At 43.5% G+C, this 24,889-nt stretch overlaps 1 protein-coding gene across 1 annotated transcript in view; it reads left to right on the forward strand.

The window, feature by feature from the left end:
* MBD2 (methyl-CpG binding domain protein 2) overlaps positions 1–24,889 on the forward strand; it is a 170,118-nt gene that overhangs the window by 102,581 nt on the left and 42,648 nt on the right. The window contains exons 4-5 of the mRNA XM_033934245.1: positions 9,369–9,459; positions 24,357–24,534. Of these exons, the coding sequence (XP_033790136.1) occupies positions 9,369–9,459; positions 24,357–24,534 (269 nt within the window). The remainder of the gene's footprint in view (positions 1–9,368; positions 9,460–24,356; positions 24,535–24,889) is intronic.

The raw sequence follows: 24,889 nt of genomic DNA on the forward strand, positions 1-24,889 counted from the left end.
GCGAGGGTTCAATTCCCGGAACCCCTGCGAATCTTGAAAAACCGCGAATACGGTTTTTTAGCGGGGAGACGGGAGAGGGCAGCCAGAGAGGCGGGAAAGGGCAGCCAGAGCACTGGCGAATGAAGGAAATCACTCACGGTATGCCCTGACCACCCCTTCCTGCACTAAAGTCAGACCTCACTAATCAGGAGCTGCTTTGACACGCAGCTCCTGATTGGTGAGGCCCGAGTTTAGTGCATGAAGAGGCGGTCGGAGCACACCGCGAGTGATTTCCTTTATTCTCCAGCACTCCGGCTGCTCTCTCCTGCCCGGTCATTTGCGGTCAGAAAATACCACGAATGACCGGGACCGCGAATCACCGACCGCGAATGACCAGGGGAGCACTGTATACAAAGTGTAGGAAAAGCCTGCTGAAATATGACCACACGGTACTGCATCTATATCAACTAAGGCTGATAATATTTCTACTTTGTTTCACACACTCCTAATCACCTTGAATCTACATTAGCTGCATGCCAGACACCAGTGCCACAATTGGGTAGTACTCTGGAGGAGAGGATTTCCACTGTAAATATGCTCCTATTGCAACTTCAAAGCTTGGATGTGAGGCAAGGGCAAATCTCAGAAAACCTCACACTTTTGTATACAACTTGGTCTGGTCTCCATTCAGTTAGGGGAACCACAGCAGGCTGCCGTTGACCTTTGTGTGCCCTTCCCAAACAATCAGGGCCCCACCTTGTTCCCTCCAAACAAAGAACCTTGATTATTCCTCTGCTACCTCTACACAGGGGCTATGCTGCAACCCAGTGGCGTAATAAGGGAGGGCAGTCCGCCCCAGGTGCCGGCACCCATCATCCTCTCCATTCCCCTGCCACGCACCCCTTCCCTTCCCCCCCCCCCCGTGCCTCTTTAATTTTCCCTTCCCCTGTACTTCAGTTTCCCTGGCGTGAGTAGCATCATGAACTTGCTGCCCACGTCAGTGTCTGCTCGCTCTCTCTGATGTCAATTCCAGGTCACGCGCCTAGGAAGTGACGTCAGAGGGAGAACTGACACAACGCAGGCAGTAAGTTTGTGATGCTCTTTGCGGCAGGAAAACTAAAGAGGTATGGGGTAAGGGGAGGAGCAGGGGATAGAAAAGAGGATGGGGAAGGGGCACCACTCGCCTTCGCTATGCCACTGCTACAACCTACTCTCGCCCAAAAAGAAGTTGCTGAATCCTTTAGCAGAACATTCTGTATGCTTAGGAAGATACCATAAGAACATAAGAAATGCCTTCACCGGATCAGACCGAAGTCCATCTTGTCCGGCGATCCGCGCACGCGGTGGCCCATTTAAGTACACCTTTTGGGAGACCCAGATTTCCCGTATCCCTCAATATGGTTTTCAAGATGTGCATCCAACTTGCGCTTGAAACCCAGAACAGTAGTCTCCGCCACAACCTCCTCTGGGAGAGCATTCCAAGCGCCAACCACTCGCTGTGAGAAACAGAACTTCCTGATGTTTGTCCTGAACCTGCTGCCACTCAGTTCCAGGCTATGACCCCGTGTCCGTGTGACTTCTGAAAATGTTAACAATGCTTCTTCCTGGTCTACTTTATCAAATCCTTTTAATATTTTAAAAGTCTCTATCAAATCCCCTCGCAGTCTTCTCTTCTCTAGGGCGAACAGAGAAGACTGCGAGGGGATTATAGTTGATAGGATAGTTGATAGGATTATTTTGTTTAGATTTATCAGCCTTTATTTCTGTACTCCTATTGAAGTTCCTAGCATGCATGTGTATACTGTGATATATGGTGTCAGGTCAAAAGTGCGCCGGGACAAAGGCGCGCGCAGACAACTGAGTGCAGCGCGGAGGCGCGCGCCGCAGAAAATCAGTCTTTACGGCTCCGATGGGGGGGGCGTGGGGGGACCCCCACTTTACTTAACAGAGATTGCGCCGCGCTGTGGGAGCGTTGTGGGGGGTGGGGGGTGTTGCAACCCCCCACATTCCACTGAAAACTTCACCCTTTCCCTGTTTTTAGGGAAAAAGTTAAGTTTACAGCAAAATGTGGAGGGCCACAACCCCCCAAACCCTCCCCCAACGCCAGCACGATCTCTATTAAGTAAACTGGGGGGGCTCCCCAACAAAACCCCTGGTCGGAGCCCCTAAAAACTGTAATTTTCTTCGGCGCGCTGCTTGTGGTTCTTGTACTCCACGAATACTGTGTAGTAAATTACTAACAGCCTGAAATGTTGGATATCAGCCAGAGGTCGAGCTGTTCTGGTTTGAAACTTCATGTGCTCCTTGTTTTCACCTACTGAGGCTCTATTGGAGTGAGGCACTTAATATCACAAGGAGAGGCAGAGGGAATTTGAGGCCACGACCCCACAATGTCATGAACCATGCACTAAGCACTACACCACTCTGACTGGCCTGCCAATGTTATGAAATGGGTGTCCAAACTATGGATGATATCCTCTTTCAACTCTGAAGGTGGGAGAAACAGCTAACCCCTCAATATGTCCCTGAGGAGTGGGTTTGTGTGAACATCAAGGGACATGGTCTGGCAAAGTTAGGATGAGCATGTTTCTCCATGAACTGTCCACAACATGGCAGAGCAGTGCTTGTTCCTATGTGGACCTTAATGTCTTCTCTACTCCGTACAGCTAGAAAAAGCTAAATACACCATTAGTTATTACAGTGGATGACCCTTCCCCCCAAGCAGCTCCTCCAAAGAGGTGTGTCTGCAACCCTCTCCTGAACAAGCTGAGGCCCATTTGATGTGGGTAATTTAAGAGGTGCCCTTGGTGTCCACCCTGATGGCCAGCAGTTGCAACCCTCACCATTTGTAAGTGGCAACTATTCACAATACAGGCATACATGACTATACCACTTTTGTCTTAGCTCCTAGCTTACATGGCTTCTGCATACATATCTGCCTTACTGTTAGACAACCTCAGTCCAAGACTAGAGTGTGCCCTTGTTACAGCCTTCGGTACAGCATTTCCATACCCACAAGGGATTCCTCAGCTCCCACCATCCAAGGGCCAGATTTTGGGACACACAGATCAGCAGTCAATGAGTAAAAGGGATGCAGTGCACACTATTAGGAGAGAGGTGGTAGAGGGAGACCACCAAGGTCAGCGATAGGATGGAGAGGTGAGGGGGGGGGGGTGGAGGACACACCATAGAAGGAAAGTGAAAGTTTCCAGATTGAACAACCACATGAAACATCTGTGAGGATCACATACTGTGCATCAGCTCTGTGATTGGGAGCACCATGTTGGACTTTTACACAGTATCAATAATACCCAGCATATATCACAGCAAGTTAAAGTGTATCAATAAATCTGTAGTTAACTCTTCAAACCTCAGATTACAAAACCGTGTGGTAACATAAAACACATCGGTTCACATCCTCACAGGGTCTTCCTTGTTTTAAGTGCAATTAGCCATATAAAGTGCTTTTCATAAAGTGCTTTTTTCTTATGTTTCTCTTATATTCATAATAATGTTTAAACTTGAATTAATTTAATTAGTTTAACATAAAACTTATGTTGCAGCAGGCAGATATTACCCCTTCCACCTTGTGTGTGGATGACGGCTACTATCACAACCTCTGTCTCCAGAAATTGTTCACAGAGCAGGGAAGGAACGAGCTACTTTATACACAGCTGAGGTTCATAATAACTGCTCTGTTATTGGATAACGTAAAACTTATCCCATGTTGCAGAAGGTAATATCTGCCTGCTGCAACATGAGATAAGTTTTATGTTAAACTAAATTAATTCAAAAGTTTAAAAAGAACGTTATGAATATAAGAAAAACATAAGAAAAAAAGCACTTTATATGGCTAATTGCACTTAAAGCAAAGGAACCTGTGAGGATGTGAACCAATGTGTGTCATGCGACTGCTTGGCTTTGTAATCTGAGGTTTGAAGCGTTAACTACAGATTTTACCACTGAAGTGATTGATACACTTTAACTTGCTGTGATATATGCTGTATATTATTGATACAGTGTTGCATTTTCATCAATAGTAGCCAATTTGGTAAAGGACCTTTACACAGACATCCTGCAGCCACACTTACAAACAATACAAAATTGCAGTACTCATCCCAATCAGGTAGCCTTGGATGGAAGTCACCATACTCTCAGCAACCAGCAGGAGAGATCGGTGACGGGACTAAATCGCGCGAGACAATGGCGCGCCGACAACTGAGCGCAAGGTTGACGGCGCGCCGAAGAAAAGCACTATTTTAAAGGGCTCCGATGGGGGGTGTGGGGGGGGAACCCCCCACTTTACTTAACAGACATTGCGCTGGCATTTTGGGGGGTTGTAACCCCTCACATTATACTTAAAACTGAACTTTTTCCCTAAAAAACAGGCAAAAAGTTTGGTTTCAAGTATAGTGAGGGGGTTACAACCCCCCAAACCCCCCACAATGCCAGCGCGATGTCTGTTAAGTAAAAGAGGGGCACCAACACCCCCCGTCGGAACCCTTTAAAATAGTGCTTTTCTTCGGCACGCCGTCAACCTTGCGCTCAGTTGTCTGCGCTCAGTTGTCGGCGCGCCGTTGTCTTGCGCGATTTTGTCTATGAACCGAAGAGATCACAGGCATTTCAGTAGCCTTAACATTCCCCAATACTAGCCACCATGCAGCCACACCACCCAATCACATTTTGGAACTGTGATATTTTGACTGTGCCATTGCCTAATAGCATCATTTGTACATTCAAGTTTCAAGTTTATTTAAAATATTTGATTTGATTGCAAAATCCAAATCCAATGCGATTTACATTTAGTTAAAAATTAGGATAAAATTTTAAAAAACAGGACAATTAGTACTAATTTTAATAAAATAATACGTTTGAGAAAGGGAGGCGAAAAAAAAAAAAAAAGGATTAAATACAATTCAAAAACAAATAAAAAGGGACAGGTAATGAAACAAGAGGTTGGGGAAGGTTACCCACTTAATTTTCACTTGGCGGTATTCCTAGTTCACTGTAAAAATCATAAAATTTAAATGAATCAGTTAAAAGCGTCCTTAAAAAGCCAACTTTTCAGGAGATTTTTAGACTTGCAAAGTAATTTTTCTTTTCTTATGTTAATCGGGAGTGAATTCCAAATTTTGGGAGCTGTAACAGAAAAAAATCATCTCCCTCCTTGAATAAATGAACACAGCCACACACCGAAAGAGCAGGATGAGAAACAGCAGACATCACACCATGAGGTTGAGAACCTGGAGGTGTTAAGGTACTAATGTGGAACTCTGCATGTTAACTTTAGATTCAGACAATGATATGGAGGTTGATACTTAACAAACCTACTTCTTGCATCAAGTCACCTTCTGAGCATCACCGTCTATGAGATACAGGAAGAACAGGAAGAACAGTCAAGCACCTTGTGTGTGGATGACGGCTAATATCACAACCTCTGTCTACAGAAATTGTTCACAGAGCAGGGAAGAAACCTTTATACACAGCTGAGGTTCACAATAACTCCTCTATTGTTGGATATATCTGAGGAGACCTTGTCATTAACAAATGTGATACATGAAACATATCTTCCAGCTTTTTTAGAAAAAGGTGGAGTTGACCTTCACAAACAACTCTCATGGTCCTAATCCCAAACCGCATAATAGCTTTCCCAAATCTGAAGCATATACATGCGGAGGGGTGGCCAAGTGATTAAAGGTACCACCGCCTCCAGTGAAGTTGCAGGTTTAATCCCAGCGATCAAACCTAACTGTTGATTGGCCGAGGTAGTGTGGTTAGATTGTGAAGCAGCTGGAACAGATAGGAAAATATTTAGAGTATGTGATTATTATGCAATAAAACAAACTTAGGATATAAGTTACGTATTCCCTTTTGTGGCATTCTTCAATCTGTTCATAATGTTCAGTGAAGAGACTGATGAAACACTCACGGTCCAGGCACTGCCTTCTTTCTCCAGCAACAAATCTCCTCAAGCACCTAGAATAGGTGAGACTGTAGACATGTTTAAAGCTTAGCAGGTCCCCAGATCAGGCACAATTTGGAGTGGAGGAGAAGCAGGGGCCAAGTGATATTGTGGGCTGTGACATGGGTCCACATTATAGATGTTAGGATATCCTGAGAACTGACATCTGCACACTGGTAGTCACCATCCACAAAGGAGAGAAAAATCCATAGGCAGTAGCGCTGAAGGTGTTCGCACACTTGATGAATGCTATCAGTGTGAAGACATATCAGTTGCACACAACCCAATAACTACTGGGAGCACAGCAAAGCCCACAGTAGCCAAACACATGTTGTAGATGAGGGTTTGGCGATACAATGGACATCTGCTGCCATATACGAAGGCAGCGATAACGACATGAAATGCTCCAGACAAGGGGACTATCTTCCTGTTGTAAGAGAAAACAGTGAAAACCAAAAAAAAAAAAAAAAAAAACCAAACCCAAAAAACTGTGGAGTGACGATGTTCCTAAATGGACTTTATTTGAAAGAGTCAAAGTTCCAAAGTTACACCAAAATCATCCACATAAAATAATTTCATCCACATAAAAATAAATTCATCCATATAAAAGCCTTAAAGGACCTAGTCCGCTAGGGATACAAACATGGACCCAACATGGTCTGCATTTCGACAAAAAGTCTTCTTGAGGGTCCCTGGGGGTCCTATAGAGGTGAATACATGGGAAAACAATTGTGTGGTGAACTGGAAGTGAGACACTGCTTGCGTTTGCCTGTTTCAATTCCTTTTGTTTTTGTAAGAGAAAACAGTAACAGACATTGAGAGGATTGTATACATAGAATGTAGCATCACACAAAATCCCATAGTACCAGGCCCATAAGTGTGTGCACATATCTTGAGATAGGTGTATATGTCTGTCTCTCACTGTATATATATATGTATGTATGTATGTGTAAAGAGAGCATACTATGGAAAGAGTGAGAGAGAGATAATGATTTGCAATATATGGATAAAACAAGTAGGATATCGGTAGATAGCCATCTATATATAGTATGTGGATATGGTTATATCTATATGTGTATTATGCTGTGAACATTCTACAAACTTCCATGTAGAGATATACAAAAACATCACTAGCTAAGTAACTGTCTCGATGGTCACATCAGTCGGACTCCCTGCAGATGCCCCTACCATGGACACCATAAGTCCGGGCCAGTATGGACTGGTGGCTCCGCCCACAGGCATTGTCAAAGGGCATGCCCCTCCGAATATCCAACTGGGTAATTGTGACAACAGATATAGGCCTGTTCGGCTGGGGGGCTAACTGCAACTGGTACTTGATTCAGGGGTGTTGGTCATCCTCCCAAAGGAAGTGGTCAATCAATAGGCTAGAACTTTGAGCCATTCGACTGGTGTTGCAGAAACTGCAGAAGAGTCTGGAGGGTCATGTGATCTGAGTCTTCTCAGACAATGCTACAGCGGTAGCATATGTCAATTGCCAAGGAGGCACCAAGAGTACCCAGCTGAACCTGGAAGCTCGCTTACTGTTCAAGTGGGTGGGGCTTCAACTTCAGGCTCTCTCAGCAGCACAGTGAGAGTGGACAATGTCCAAGCTGATTTCCTCAGCATAAAGATACTGGATCAGTTTGTTACAGTTGTCCACTTGACTGGATCCAGACACTGGATCCGATCAAGTGGATGCTGTCTGCAGCAGCTGTCCAAACCATTATTAATTGCTGGTGTTGTCCAACGATTGATGATAATAATAATAATAATTTATTTTTATAAACCACCAAACCATCAGTTTGTGGCGGTTTACACAATGGTATTACACTAGTAAATAGAAATGCAAAGTCATAAAACAATTTTTAAAATGGAAGAAAACACAATTCAGAATAAAAGCACTAGGGAAAAGATACAACCTTGTAAAACTTGTAGAAGATCGTGATTACACAGTACAATTAATTACAATATAGTAAATAGAAATTGGTGATAGCAACAAAGAAGAAGACAGACTTGTTGCCAGAGGATGTGGTAACAGCAGTTAATATATATGGGTTTAAAAAAAGGTTTGGACAAGTTCCTGGAGAAAAAGTCCATAGTCTGCTTTTGAGACAGACAAGAGGGAAGCCAGTGCTTTCCTGGGTTCTGTAGTGTGGAATGTTGTAACTAGCTAGATTTCTGCCAGGTACTTGAGATCTAGATTGGCCGCTGTGGAAACAGGATACTGGGCTCGATGGGCCATTGGTCTGACCCAATATGGCTATTCTTATGTTCTTTTGTTCTAACAAATAATGCTGTTCATCACTATGCCTAAATGAGTAGCAATTAGCCCACCTTCTGGCAGCATAGATGACTAATAAACTGAATGACTCATAAAGAAGAAAGTGCATGTCCTTAAGGAGCTCATTGAAAGCCTACACCTTTTACTCAACAGAAAATCTGTAGCAAGACTTGAAGACTGTAGTCTACAGATGATCCTATGTCATACCGAAGGAGCCTGAGCTATTCTGCAAAGAACAATGTAATATAGTAAATGACGGAAGATAAAGACTGAACCATTCGGTTCATAGACAACGGCGCGAAAGACAAAGGCGCGCCCGGACAATTGAGCGCAGCGTGGAGGCGCACGCCGCTCTAAATTACTTTTTTTAGGGCTCCAACGGGGGGGGGGGCATGGGGGGGGAACCCCGCCACTTTGCTTAATAGACATCGCGCCGGCGTTATGGGGGGTTTGGGGGGTTGTAACCCTCCACATTTTACTGTAAACTTAACTTTTTCCCTAAAAACAGGGAAAAAGTGAAGTTTTCAGTAAAATGTGGAGGGTTACAACCCCCCAAACCCCCCATAACGCCCCCACAATGCGGCGCAATGTCTATTAAGTAAAGTGGGGGGGTTCCCCCCCACGCCCCCCCCACACCTCCGTCGGAGCCCTAAAAACAGTAATTTAGAGCGGCGCGTGCCTCCATGCTGCGCTCAATTGTCTGGGCGCGCCTTTGTCCCGGTGCGCTTTTGACCTGACACCGTACCATTCTGCTTTGCAAAGTTCGTAGACGCTTATCCTGATTGGCTTATAGCTTTTAATACTATGAAAAGGACTTCTACCAAGTATTGAGTAATGGGGTCCACTAAGAGATGCAGTCAATTTTTGGTTGCTTATACATGATTGTAAACCGCTTAGATAACCTTGATAGGTAGTATATGAATACCTAATCAAATTAAATTAAAATTAAAAATGATGAATTCTTGAATATTTTTGCAGTTCTTTCAAATTGAAAATATAGTACAGTTTATTGTATAGATTAAACAAGCTCCTACTTTAATGCTTTTTGATTGTTATCTTTTAGATAGCAGAATGTGAAAAACATAGGACATTGTCTTTACTTTTATTTTAATGTCGTCACTAACAAAAAATATTCTGGTCTTTCAGCTTTTCTGGGAGAAGAGGCTACAAGGGCTCAGCGCATCTGATATAACAGAACAAATAATAAAATCAATGGAACTACCAAAAGGTCTTCAAGGTATGTCCTTCTTTTAGTTCTCTTCTGCTCACTAGGCCTCCTGAATAAAATCATGTGCACGTGAACTTTTTGAAAAACAGGAAAGTGCAGGAAAGAGCTTCAGACTAGAGAATGACACGGTGACAAAATTCATCACCGTCCCCGCGGATAACCGCGGGAAACCATCTTCATGTCATTCTTTAAGGAGAGAGGGAAGAATCAGAGTATGAATGGCTACAACCACTGACCCGCAAGCTTTGCTTTGAAGAATGCTGGTGTAGAAAGACTGAGGTTGAAATAGACACTAGAAAATGACATGGGATTATTTCCCGCGGTTATCCAAGGGGACGAGAACGGTGATGAATTTTGTCACCGTGTCATTCTCTACTTCAGACTTTCACTATGATTCATGTTGTCTGTCTCCCCTCCTCTTGTAGTTTGCTTGAATGGGAGATACTTGTAATTATTACAAAAACAAGGACAAATGACTTGTATTTCAGCAGCAGTTACAGGACAGTATTTAACTGTTTGGTTCATTACACTCTTGGAAGTGGTTTCATCCGATAGTTTCTAGACCCCAGGGATGAATTAACCAGGATGCTGCAGGATCAGAATATTATAAATTATTATGGCCCAGATTCCCTAAACGGCGCTCAAGCTCAGTAAAAAAAATGCCGCTTACATGACATTTTTAATTGAGTTTCAAGGCACCTTAAAAAATCAGTGCCTGAATCATGCCTCCATAGGCGCTTTAGGCCACCGAATGCTACTGTGGGAATGGCTAATGCCAGAAGTGGTGTTAGGCAGCCTAAAGCGCCTATGGAGGTGCAATTCACATCAAAGGTAGGCCTGGCATACATTTTCAGTGCCTACCTTTGCCGGAGGTGTGATTCTTTAACTGGCGCCGGCATGTGAGTGACACGTGATCAGCAGCCATAAGAAAATAAAAATAGCCTTACTGGGTCAGACCAATGGTCCATCAAGCCCAGTAGCCCATTATCACGGTGGCCAATCCAGGTCACTAGTACCCAGGGCCGCCATCAGAAATTTCTGGGCCCCTTACTGAGCAATCCTATTGGGCCCCCCACGCACCCCTTCCCCCCCCCCGACGCCACCCCTTCTTCCATGGGCCGAATACACACATACTTTTCTGCTAATGCTCCACCTAAGCCAGTCCCGTAAAATCTTCTCACGTCCATTGGGTGATTTGGCATAGAGGAGATATTCATAAAAAGAACGTCCGTCAAGATCTTTACTCATAGACTGTGCCATTTGCTTTAAATCATTTTCCATCATTAATCCAAATTGCACAATTCTTTCTCTGTCTTTGTCCTGAATGGCATCTGGCCACATTGCTGGATCCGTCCAGTCAACAAATTTATGAGCAGGCGCGGAGAACGCATTTTTAAACAAATGTAGTTTATCCTTGTACTCCTTATGTAATTTTAATCATCTATGGATATGTTTGTATGTTTATTGTTCAAATGATTTTATTTATTTCCCCAAATTTATTTTTGTTATACGCATTGAAAATATTTGATATTGCGTTTAAATCAAAATCTCAATAAACTTGAAACTTGAAACGAGTGCCCATGAGATTGTGGGAGGGTTAAATACTCAAAACTTAGAAGAATAACAATTTACTTAAAGTTTTTGCTACGCCAGCTTTCTGGTATCTTTACATACAGTGGCGTACGTAGCATATGTAACACCCGGGGCCCATCATTTTTTGGCGCACACACCCCCCCCCATCTGTAAGAAAAACATGATTTTTAGTATCAAACCACACGTCACACATGAGTACCTAGGAAAAGGCAGCATCTTACATATTGCAGTGAGCAGTACATCAATACACCCATTGTAAAACTAAACAAGCCAGACCAGCACAGATCAATCCTACAACGTCAATCCTAATAGAAAACCATGTCTTTCGAATACACAGAACACAGAAAACACCTTCGCCTAGTATGGAATATGTCATCACAAACTAACCCCTCCCCCTTTTTACAAAACTGTAGTGTGGATTTTAGCCACAATGGTAACAGCCCTGACGCTCATAGAATTCTGAGCATCAGAGCTGCTACCACCACGGCTGGCGCTAAAAAACGCTCCACAGTTTTGTAAAAGGGGGGATAAAATAGAAATACACAGTTTCAACGCTCTAGCTCAAACTTTTTGAGCTTGTGAGCTACTTTAAAATGACCAAGTCAAAATGATCTACCAACAATAAAATTAAAAAACACAAAGCACACTATACGCTGAGAAAATGTTAATTATCATTCAGGTCAAGGCAGATGACTCTATGCATTGTCACTTCAGTAACAACCATACAAAAATAGACAAATATACCCCCCTTCCTTTTTATTAAACCACAATAGCAGTTTTTAGCGCAGGGAGCTGCGCTGAATGTCCAGCGCTGCTCTTGACGCTCATAGGCTCCCTGCGCTAAAAACCACTATTGCGGTTTAGTAAAAGGGGACCATATTGTAAAATATAGACAGCAGATATAAATTCAGAACTGTGCATAGTAAGTGAAGGGAAGTTTTCATCTCTGGGAATTTACCCAGTTAACTATTAAGTTATTTGGGCAAATTCCTTTGAAAACTGTGGTAATACTGCCTCCACTTTGCTAAATTTAAAATAAAATCATTTTTCCTACCTTGTCTGGTGATTTCATGAGTCTCTGGTTGCACTTTCTTCTTCTGACTGTGCATCCAATCTTTCTTCCCTTCTTTCAGCCTGTATGCTTCCTCTCCTCCATACCTCATTCCGTCCCCCAACTTTTTCTTCCTCTCTTCATGCCCCCTTTCTTTTTTCTGTTTCTCTTCTTTCCTTCTGTTTCCCTGCCTGCCCCCTTTCTTTCTCCCTGCCGTTCCCCAAGCCACTGCCACTGCCACTGCCGCTGCCATCGGGGAACAGGACCCACCAATGGATAACAGGCCCCAAAGCCGACGCCGACGCATGCTCTCCCTGCTTCGGGCCGATCAGTCTTCCTCTCCCCGACGTCAATTCTGCCGTCGGAGAGGAGGTTCCGCCCAGCCAGGCAGCGATTGGCTGGCCCGAACTTCCTCTCTGACAATATTCCATGCTACCGATCCAGGGCAAGCAGTGGCTTCCCCCAAGTCTTTTTCAATAACAGACTATGGACTTTTTCTCCAGGAACTTGTCCAAACCTTTCTTAAAACCAGCTATGCTATCTGCTCTTACCACATCCTCTAGCAACGCGTTCCAGAGCTTAACTATTCCTATTGGTTTTAAAAGAATTTCCTTGTAACTTCATCGAGTGTCCCGTAGTCTTTGTAATTTTTGACAGAGTGCAAAATCGATCCATTTGTACCCGCCATTTTTAAAGCGGCCGCTGGTTAGAAAATCTGAGCCTAATTGCCTTTCATGAAGAAATTATAGCCAGTTTATAGAAATTAGGACCTTGGTTAATATTTATCAAGTGTGTATTGAAAACCTGTTTAAAATGCATGGCAATTCATTAAAACAGCTAGGGATCCAAAACAAAATAGGAGTAAGCAAGAAAATTTGTGAGTGGGCAACCCTTGCAGCGGATCTGTTTGCATCTTCTCTAAACAAAAAAGTTCATGAATTGTGCTTGAGGACGGGAAACAGAGCAAAGTAGCTCTTGTTACTTCTTCTTTTGAAACATACATTTAATATGTCTCTCTTTTATCCCTCATCTACTTTTTCTGAATTATCCAAATTTCAATTATCCAATTACCTCTCAGTTCCATTTGTGTTGGAGTGGCCTAATGGTTAGTGTGATGGGTTTGATCCTAGTGAGTTGGGTTCAGTTCCCACTGCAGCTCCTTGTGTAAGTCAATTAACCCTCCATTGCCCCAGGTATAAACCCCCCCCCCCCCACTCAGATTGTAAGCCCAGTAGGGACAGAAAAAGTGCCTGCATACAATGTATACACAGCTAGTAGTGGTATAGAAATGATTATTAATAGTACAGTAGTATAATTCAGACTCTCCTATATTTCGATTTAGCTTACATCCGGCCAGGGCTCCCCGTACCTTCACCAAAGTGATGGTGGTTATGGCAGCTTATTTACAGAAAATTGGTCTGCAGGTACACCCTTACTTGGACAACCGGCTCATCAGAGTTCCCTCATTGGCTGAGGGTCGATGTACTGTGGATCAGGTGATCCAAGTTCTGGAGGACCAGGGTTGGATTGTGAACTACAGAAAGAGCAGTCTGATTCCCACACAGTCTCTAGTATATCTGGGTGTTCTGTTCAAAATGACAGCGGGCCGTGACTATCTTCCAGAGGCACGCAAACAGAAGCTGTGTTTTCAAATCTCTTCTGTTCTAGAGAAGCTATCTCCATCAGCGTGGGACTATCTGCATGTCCTATGGTCTATGGCAGCCACATTGGATATGGTCTCTTGGGCGAAGACGCTCATGCGTCCTTTCCAGCATGCCTTACTCTATCGCTGGGCTCTGCACAAGGATGCATTACAGACCTGTCTTCCCTGAATTCTGGAAGCTCGGGCCAGCATGGCTTGGTGGCTTCTCTCTCAGATGCTGTGCAGGGGCATGCCACTGCGGATTGCCTGCTGGGTCACGGTGATCCTTAAAAATTCATAAAAGTCGATTTAGTTCTCAAAAGTATTCACAAATTCATTCACAATAATGCTCAAACAAAACACTTTTTTCTTTTTTTCATGGATTATATTGCAAGAAAAAAAGTGTTTTGTTTGGGGGCCATGGTGATGACAGATGCCAGCCTTCAGGGCTGGAGAGCCCACTGCAATCGTCCCATTAAGGACTTGAAGAGCCTCTACAGTTGCTGGTGGAGTAGGCTGACGGAGCTCAGCGAAACAGAGGTTTCCCCGTTGGGAAAGAGTGGCTGCGGGGCCAGGCAGGCTTGCACTTTTTGGATGCATGGAAGACAGCCTGGACACCGTCTGCAGCTAAGTGTTTGTGTGTTTTTTCCTGCTTACCATTGACTGTGTTTGAGACTCATATATGTGCTGCTTGCTTTACTCACATTTTTTGAAGTTTTGTAATTTGGCGTGCTAGAGTTTTTTTGAGGTGGTTCCTACGAGGGCTACTATAGTGTTTCTCACTGCTGAGTGAACTGATACATTTTGGACCTTGCTTAATGGTTGTTTATAAGTGGAGTTTTTTGCCATATGAAGATGAACTGAGGCTTTTTCTCCACTTTTTTTTTTTCCTTTCTTTTTTTCTTTTTTGTGTGTTAAGTGAATGAGTGGGTCTTTGTATGAGTGCAGTGGGTAGACCTGGTAGTGTCTAGGTAGGTCCCTCCTATGGTTTCCAATAGGGCATAATTTATTAGTAAAATTAGGTGTTGGACTCTCTCCCAGAGGAAAGATTTGATCAATCAGCTGGAGCTAAGGGGCTGTTCAGTTGGCTCTGGTGCGATTCCAGAAGATTCTGAAGGGCCAAGCAGTCAAAGTCTTCTCTGACAATGCAACGGCAGTAGCCTATGTCAATCGCCAGGGAGGAACCAAGAGCACTTCTCTGTCTCAGGAGGCCCGCCTTCTCTTTCTGTGTGCGGAACAGGCACTTTCAGCAGCGCATGTGGTGGGAGTCGATAATGTTCAAGCAGACTTCCTCAGCAGACGGATTTTGGATCCGGGCGAGTAGGAGCTGTCCTCAGCGGCATTCTGAGTCATTGTGCAACACTGAAGTCAACCCTGCTTTGATCTCATGGCCACGACATAGAACAGGAAGGTGACTTGATTCTTCAGTCGTAGATCTGAGCGTAGAAGCGAGGGCCTAGACGCTGTGGTACAGCTATGGCCACAGGAAGTTCTACTGTAATTTTTCCTCCCTTACCTATGATAGGTCGGGTCCTCCACAGGATTATGACTCATCCAGGAAGGACCATTCTAGTGGCTCCAGGCTGGCCTCATAGACCGTGGTATGCTGATCTGTGTCTTCGCATAAGTCATAGCCTTCGTTTGCAGGCTCTTCCAGACCTTCTATCTCAGGATCCAGCTTGTCTGGAGGATCCCGGTTGCTTTGCTCCTACGGCATGGCTATTGAGCATGAATCATTAGAGCGCAAAGGCATAAAAATTTTGGGAATTCACCTTGATTGAAACTTATCATTTGATACCCATATTCTGTTATGGAAGCTTAGAACAATTAGGCCATATTTTGACCTTCCTTCTTTTAGGCTCTTGGTACAATCACTTATGCTAAGAACTTTAGATTACTGTAGCATACTCTATTTATCAATTTGTAAGAAAAAAACATCGAGGTTGCAAGTCATTCAAAATACTGCTGTTCGCTTCATATTCGGTTTGAAAAAATTCAACCATGTGACAAAATATTATCACAAATTGCATTGGTTACCAATTAAGGCAAGACCATTGTTTAAGTTTGGTTGCATATGCTTTAAGTCTTTACTTAAACTCTTACCTAGTTATTTTCTTGACCATTTTGAATTTACTAATAGGAAACGCTTTACATGGGGTTCACGGATGTTTGATTTTCCATCAATTAAGGGATGTGTTTACAAACAATTCTTTAGTAGAATTCTAAAATATCTGGAGGCAGGCATATGGCATAAACATCTTGGTAATTTTATATTAACTTCCAGCACCTATCTGGCTTTCAGAAAATATTTAAAAACATATTTGTTTGGTAAATTTTTCAAGTTATGGATTGTGATTCACTGTGAATGTCCAGTATCTTTATTCTGTTAACCGCACAGAAATGAGAGGTAGCTATGGTATACAAGTTTATTGTTAAGTTATGTTATTCTGATGTAGTCATTTTTACTCTTCTGAAATCTAAGAAGTCATCTATGGTGTCTGCCTACACCATGGTGTGGAAGACATTTCAACATTGGTGCGACTAGGAAAGCGTGGAGACATATTCCACTTCTATTTTCATAGTGGTCACCTTTCGTCAGACGGGCCTTGATTAAGGGCTCACTGTGGCTTCTCTGCAGGTCCATGCCGCCAAGTTCTCTTGTTTCAGAACCTGGGACCATAGTCCTTCCATTGTGTCTCACCCTGATGTGGCCAGATTTTTGAAGGGTGCTTTTTGCATTGCATCTCCATTCAAACTACCTTTCTCTTCATGGGACCTTAACTTGGTTTTGTCTGGCTCACCAAGGCTCCATTTGAGCCTCCAAAAGTTGCTTCTCTCTTGTACCTGACACTGAAGGTAGTTTTTCTGGTTGCTATTACCTCAGCAAGATGTGTCTCGGAACTCCAGGCTTTATCTTGTAGAGAGCATTTCTTGAAGATTTTAGAGACAGGGATCTCACTCTGCATGGTGCCTTTGTTTCTTCCAAAGGTGGTATCAGCATGCCATGTTAATCAGGAAGTACATTTGCCTGTTTTTCAACCTATGGGTTCTAAGACGCAGGACTACATTTTGCAAAAATTGGATGTCTGAAGAGTTTCTTCTAAGTTATCTGGAGGTCACTAATGAGTTTTGCCTCTCTAACCATCTTTTTATCCTGACTCATTCTTCTAAGCGGGGCGCTACCGTTTCCAAAGTCACTGTTTCCAGGTGGATATATGTAAGGCCATTTCATCAGCCTACATTCTTTGTGGTAAACAGTCTCCTGTGTCTGTTAAGACATTCTTCCAGAGCTTACCAGGATAAGTACATAATCTCTTTTTAGCTCCTCAATCTCGCTCCTGTCTTGTCTTTCCTTACGCTTCTCCCTGGGAACTCCATTCATCAGGCAAATCTCTCTTATCTGTACCCTTTTCTTCTACTGCTAACTCTAGACTGTGCCCTTTCTCTCTTGCTGCACCCTATGCCTTGAACAAACTGCTTGAGTCAGTATGTCAAGCTCCATCCCTGGAACTATTCAAATCCTGAGGAGTAGTGGCTCGTGGCCAGCAGGGGGTGATGTTTATGGGACGGTAATGGAATGGATGTCAGAACATGCAGTATTTTTTGTGGAGTTTTTCTACAAAAGCGCCTGTTTTTCGTATGATTCTGGGTAATTCTAATTAGATACAAATACAAGTGTCAGTTAGGGCCACGCCCAAATAGAAGCGTACGAAAAACGGGTGAATAAAAATCTGAATAATATGTAACTAAAGCCAGAAAAACACACTAAGGATTAATATAAGGGAAAGAATGGTGTTCTTTTGTGTACTTTGCTGTTGAGCCAAATCATGGGGGAAACCAGTGGAATCTATTTTGTGGTCAGTTTATCCAGGTCTTTGTTCTCAGCATCGTGGTGTTAATTAATACCACATGTGCTATAGACTGGCTAGGAAGATAACGTGTCCTAAACTAAGATATAAAATGCATTAAGTATGAATGGCCGAGTTATGAATGAATGGGGGCCCCTGGAGTGATTTGTGTATGACTGTGTATTGAACAAAGGAATGAGTTTTGAAAAAACATATTTATATATCTTTGCAACCTAGAGAAATCCTTAGGCAACATCTGGAAGTAATTAGGTCAGAGACTCCTGCTCTTTGTGTGTGAGACTGTCAGCTTAGAAGGAGAGGGGGAGACCAGCCCCCCTGTCAATTTAGGAAGAGGTTGAGAACTTTTCAGCACCATGTTAATAATTGTAGATTCTCTTGAATATGTTATAATGTTAATTCAGAAATCAAAAGTAATTTTCTAAAACTGTCTAACTGAAACGTGGAGGAATTTTGCTTTGTCTAAACTTTTAAGACCACCCATATTACTTTATTGGTTGTCAACCTGATGATATCATTGAGCCAAAAGTATATAACAGAATGACTGGAATTATTAAGACGAGATCGTTATGAGAAGGCCAGCATTTGGCAACTATAACGATCTCCCATTAGCGCAACTGTTAAGCAATTATGCTTGATTCTTTTGATCTCATAATGGAAAAATAGAAACAATAATTTAATAAATCTTGGTTATAATTTTTGAAACCTTGCGCTGGTGTCATTTTGCATGATTATTATTTTTCAAACCTAAGCTTTCAAGAAACGTCGATGTCCCTTGCTCAATCCAGAGTACAGCTATTCAAAAATGCATTTAACTCATATTCCCTCACCTTAAATACCCTGAGAAACTCCCTAAGCCTTACTTGTCCTGTTGTCTGTTAATTTAGATTGTAAGCTCTACTGAGCAGGGGCCATCTCTTAAATGTGTTGTTATGCAGTGCTGCATGTTCCTATCAACCCTATAGAAATGTTAAATAGTAGTAGTAATAGTAATTGTTCTTACTGCAGATTAGTAACTCTTGTAGGAATGATTGTGATGTTCCTTCTGCTTCTGAGCACATTTGAATGCTATGGTTCAAAAAGTTGTTACCTGATGGAGTCTTTGTTTGTTAAATGAAACACAGTTTGTGCACTATTTGTACTGGGACTTGGGCATATCTGTATGATGAAGATTTCTGAGAACTCTGCCAAAGGTTTGGGATTCTTTAGACTTTTGTGCTAGTATAAAAATGTCTGCATGATGACTAGTTAAGCATTGTGTTATAACATATTTGGATCTGACAATTGTAGTTTGCTTTTTATAAATGTGTGTTTTTTTATTTTCGAGTCTCAGTATGAAAATGTCTGTATGATGATGAACTTGTTGAGCTGTTGTTAAAACTTGAATGGGGATTTATGTGACTCAACTTAAAATGCTATCTCTTTTTTATATACAGTAGAGTATCATTTATTCTGGGTTATTCAGCAGCCTAGACTTGCCTTATGGTTGGGCTTTTTCTGATAGTGATTAGCACAGGATGTACAGTGAGACTGATATACTTGTTTAAGATGAGCTGCAGATCCTCTGTGCCATGCCATTTGAATGAACCTACCATTATTAAAAACAAATTACAGGACTATGCAATGAACATTCTACAGGTTGTTAATTAGAAATTCAGTGACGTGCAGCATTGATTATATTCTGCTGAGGCTTGCTTCATTAAGGGCTGAGAGAAACTGAAAAATGGGCCACCTCTTTATTTTTAATTAAAATCCTTTTTAAATAAGCATACAATTAGGGGATCAGATTAAAAAGAACAATTTCCAGACTTTCATGACTGGTGCAAGGTTAAGCATCCCAAAAATTCCTTACCCCCTAAATAATATTCAGACCTCAAGACCAGTGATTCTCAAACCTGTCCTGGGGGACCCCCCAGCCAGTTGGATTTTCAGGATATCCCTAATGAATATGTATGAGAGAGATTTGCATATAATAGAAGTGACAGGTATGCAAATCTATCTCATGCATACTTACCAGGGATATCCTCAAAACCTGATCGACTGGGATCCCCCAGGACAAGTTTGAGAACCACTACTGTAGATTATCCCCTGGAGATTTTCACAATTACACTCAGCAATCACTCCAATAATAACCCTTCACAGAACAACCTTATAAAAATTCATAATTGAACATCATATTTTAAATAATATCTATCTATAAGTAATAGGCTCTTTGATGTTAATAACTCCTTTGCATAAATGCACAGGAAGTGAGTCTCTTTCAATTCAAAGAAAGCTCTTGAATCAGTGGACATAGGATGAAGGTGAAAGAGCAAAGACTCAGAAGTAACCTGAAAAAAATACTTCTTCACAGAAAGGGTGATGAATAGCCTCCTGGGTGGAAATGGTGGAGACGAAAACTAACTAAATTCAAGAAAGTTCGGTATAGGTGCATAGGATCTCCAGCGGAAAGGACGGGATAGCAGATGGCATGGATAGGAAGACTAGAGAGGCCATATGGCCTTTATTTACTTTCATTTCTCTGTTTCTATGAATATTCTTGCAGGTAAAATACATTCAGATGGTTCTTTGTTAGTGTTTGCTATCAGAACATAATAATTTGTTGACCAGGGATGGGGAACGAGGGCCGCAATCCAGTCGGGTTTTCAGGGTTTCTCCACTCGCAGAGACTCTGCTCTCTGCATAGAGTGTGTAGGCTCAGACCGAGGCACAGGAAAAGACTCGACCTCGCGGGAGTCTGCAGGATGTCCAGGCTGAATTAGAGTAGCAAGCTTTGGTCCCATGTTAGTGAGGAACTGGATGAATTGCTTCTCTAACATGGTCTGGAAAGAAGCCGGCAAGGATGGATCCGCGTCTGAAACCTGACCACCTGCTTTGGCTGGAGGTTCCACAGAGGCAGAGGAAATGTGCTTCGACTTGGAAGTCTTAGGCACCTTAAGCACCACTGATGGAACTGTCTGCTGAGCTATCTGGCCTGAGGATACAGGGGAAGATACAGCAGACGTGGTCAAGGAAAGAGCCGATGCAAACGAAGAAGGTCTGATGAGGCTCGAGGTAGAAGCAGTGGAGTCAGGAGGACCCTCGGTTGAGGGTGAGGCCGAGGTCAGCTTCGGAGTCGAGGAAGAGGTCGAATCCATCTCGAAGAGCTTCTCCACTGAAAGTAAACGACTTTTAAGGGCTCGAGGTTGAAGAATAGCAGTGTTCTCCCCAGAAAATATTTCCAGCTGGGTGGCATGAAAAAGTAGCCGGGTGGGGCGGGACGGGGAGATTTGGTGGTTGGGAAAATGAAATGTATACTATTTTTATTAGTTGATTATTATTATTTATTTTCCAATGCTCAGGTATCAGGTATTGTTAGCTGTTTTCTTTTAGCCTCTTGATCACAATTTAGGGGAAGCGTAAAAAGGTGGTTACAGCACAAGTAGTGAATGATGTGCTGACAAAGTAGCATTATCAACATCAGATGTTGATAATATTGCTTTGTTCAGCACGTTATTCAGTGTGGAGAGGTCTGGGAAGCAGGAGGGAGGCGGGGGTGGGTCAGTCGGCCCTAAAATTTGCCTTTTTTTTTCCATATTGGCAGGCAGGCTCTGCCCCTAACTCCAGCAAATATTGAGGGAGAAGTGTACTAGCTTGTCCAGGTGGTTTGCTGCTCTTTAGCCTGTCAAATTGCCTCCAGGCTTTCAGAGATTTGTTTCAGTTCCTATGACTCATCCCTTCATGCAACAGGCTGAAAAGCTTTACCCTGGGAGATAGGAGATTCTTTTTTCCAGCTCTCCACTCCACTCCTTTTACCTTCTTTGCACATCCACCTCAAACGCCCTCTCCTTTCCCCAAAGCACACTCCTAAACACCCTCCTTAGACATAACCCATCTACCAACTCACATCCTGTTGCATACCTGTACTGTACACACTAGCACCTTTTTTGGGGATCCGGAAGGTTCGCCCCCAACATTTTGCCCCCAGCAATTCGCCCCTCACATTTCGCCCCCCATATTTCGCCCCCAGGTACGTTTTGCCCCCGGAACTTTCGCCCCCACACATTTCGCCCCCCGGATGTTTTGCCCCCACACATTTCGCCCCCGCACATTTAGCGTTTTTCCCCTAGTATGTATGTATGTGTGACTGCTACATCAATACCTGACCTAGATTTTAATGTTTGTGTCGCCCCCGCACATTTAGCGTTTTTCCCCTAGTATGTATGTATGTATGTGTGACTGCTACATCAAGACCTGACCTAGATTTTAATGTATTCTGATTGTAGTCGCCAGTGCTAGATTCGGCCAATCTGGCGCCAAAATTGGCCAATGACTGCAAAATTCTACAGAGCTTAACCTTCGCCCCCGCCAAAACGTTCCAATTAAGGTTGATCCCAGAAGCTCTACACTTCTATAAATATAACGGGTTCTTGCCTCTTGGTCATTTAGTCCTTACGATTTCCGAATTGGCGCTTGATTAATTGATCTGTGTAGTGACCAGTTACTTCTCTGACAAAAATCAGGTAAAAAATACCTACTTAATCATTTTACCTTTTTTTATTTTATTTTTTCATCATTTTAATCTTAATCATTCATCATTTTGAGACATATTATTGATGTAGTACACATAATCCAACGCGATGGGGACGAAACATCCGGGGGCAAAATGTGTGGGGGCGAAACATCCAGGGGGCGAAATGTGTGGGGGCGAAACTTCCGGGGGCAAAACATACCTGGGGGCAAAATGTGGGGGGCGAAATGTGAGGGGTGAATTGCTAGGGGCGAAATGTTGGGGGCGAAACTTCCGCAAAGCCCTTTTTTGTCCCTAACACATACCTAGCCCATCTCAAAAAAACTCCACTATACTGCTGCACCAGAAACCTAATGTATAAATAAGAATAGCCATATTAGGTCTAGCCCAGTATACTTTTTCCAACAGTGGCCAATCCAGGTCACAAGTAGCTGGTAGAAACCCAAACAGCAGCAACATTCTATGCTACCGATCCCAAAGCAAGCAGTTGCTTCCCCCGGGTCTGTCTCTATAGCACACTGTGGACCTTTCCTCCAGGAACTTGTCCAAACCTTGTCTAAACCCATCTACGTTAACTGCTGTTAACACATCCTCTGACAATGAATTCCAGAGCTTTAATTATTCTTTGAGTGAAAAACATATTTCCTCTTATTTGTTTTAAAAGTATTTCCATCCATGTCCCCTCCTCTCCCTGTAGGCCTAGTATACATGGCCCCTCCCCTCCCTGTGGCCTAGCATCCATGTCCCTTCCTCTTCCCCCCCCCCCCCCACTTGCAGTCTAGCATCCATGTCCCCACCACTCCTCCATGCAGATCTGGCCTCTCTCCTATCGACCCCTCCTCCTCCCATGACAGCTGACATACCTGCGGGCTTCCCAAGGCAGCAGTAACAGTAGTGGCCAGCCAGCAGAGGCAGTGCTGTGAAATGGCTGCTTGCGGCTGCCGGGCCTTCCTTCTGCCACTTCACCCATCTACAAGAAGTGACGCAGCAGAGGGAAGGCCCTGGTGGGGCTGGTTGCAAACAGCCTGGTCATAGTGCTGCCTCTGCCAGCTGACCACCACCACTGCTGCTTCTTTAGGAGGCTCGCAGGTATGTCGGCTCTCGGAGGGGGGAGGGGGTTCAGTCGTTACATCAGAGGGAACGCTTCCGAATCAGCTGTGAATCATGCGCAAGGAGCCGAAACCACCCGCAGACGACTGCAGCAAGGGAACTGGCCAGAAAACTACTCGCTGGAGGAAGGGAAAAGCTGGGCCACCTAAGCTGGGCTGCAGGTTAGACACCCCTGAGAAGGGGCAGGAAAGCGGATTGGTGCGCGGCTTCGATGCTGGTGGTGCGATGAGCGGGGCTGTTTGTAGATCTGCAGATGAAGGATGACAGCCAGGCGCTCATCTAAATTAGCCGGGCGGAGCGCCCAGCTAAAACACGCTAGGGAGAACACTGAATAGCACAGCGCTCGCACAACTTCAGATGATGGTCTGGCCCAAGGCACTTGAGGCACCTACTGTGTGGGTCTGTGAGAGAAATCGCACGCTGACACTGGCTACACTTCTTAAAGCATGTTGTTGGCTGGGACATAGGAGGAAAAACAGCCGCTGCAAGGTCGAAGCCCCTGGACTATGGCCGAGGGGCCTGCCCCGGCAGCCGAATGGAAGAAAGAAATTTTTTTTTTAAACTAGAAATAAAAGAAAGTAAAATAAATACAGCGATTCGTGAAGAAAAATAACACAAACCACAGTGAGAGAAGGCACGAAGTAAGTAAGTTAAACGCAGAGAGTCCAAGACGGACTTCTCAGCTCCGCGGAAAACTGAAAACTGAGGAGACATGCCCTGGGAAGGCACTCGCACATGCACGGTGTGGCTGACTCGAAACTTCTAGTTTCTACAAGCAAGTCTGCTTGCGAGGCTTCCGCATCGAGGCTCCGTCGTTGACGTCACCCATATGTGAGAATAGGCTGCCTGCTTGTCCTGGGATAAAGCTAATGCTTGTCTACAATATAGCTTATTGTATAGCCGAAGGGTCAAGTGCAGATATTAGATGGGGATAAGATGTGTGGTACAGAGTCCATACGGATAAACGAATGGGAGGCAAAACTCAAGGCAAGTGTTGTTTATACAGTTAAACAAGATATATATCTCTCCATGTGTGTGTGTCTATGCATATATTTGCTGAGCTGTAAAACATTTAGAGCAGTGTATGTTAAAAATCAATTTCCTCTACCAACATACAGGTTTTTATATTTTTAGGTGTTGGTCCTGGTAACAACGATGAGACCTTACTTTCGGCGATTGCAAGTGCTTTGCACACCAGCTCTGCACCAATCACAGGGCAGCTCTCCGCAGCGGTGGAAAAGAATCCAGCAGTTTGGCTTAACACATCACAGCCTCTTTGCAAAGCGTTTATGGTTACAGATGATGATATTCGGTAAGAAAGTTCATCTTTCACCTGAAATTCTCAATAGGGTGGAAGCAAAGGTGGCAGAGGGTGATGGTAAATGGTGCTCATGCCAAGCAGATAGGGTGACTGGTAGGTATCCATTCTTCTAATCTGTTTCTACACTGGTTGTATTGCAGTGGGTTAGAAATAAATGTGAATCTTTGTACATGCTACAAAAATCTTCAGCACTGACATTCTCTAGAGCAGGGATGCCCACACTTTTTGGGCTTGCGAGCTAATTTTAAAATGACCAAGTCAAAATGATGTACCAACAATAAAATTTAAAAAAAAACACAAATAATAGTGTAATATGTGGAATATCTTTGGTTCTTTATTTGTATGA

The sequence above is a fragment of the Geotrypetes seraphini genome, chromosome 1 (assembly GCF_902459505.1).
Source record: "Geotrypetes seraphini chromosome 1, aGeoSer1.1, whole genome shotgun sequence".
In the NCBI taxonomy this organism is placed as follows: Eukaryota; Metazoa; Chordata; class Amphibia; order Gymnophiona; family Dermophiidae; genus Geotrypetes; species Geotrypetes seraphini.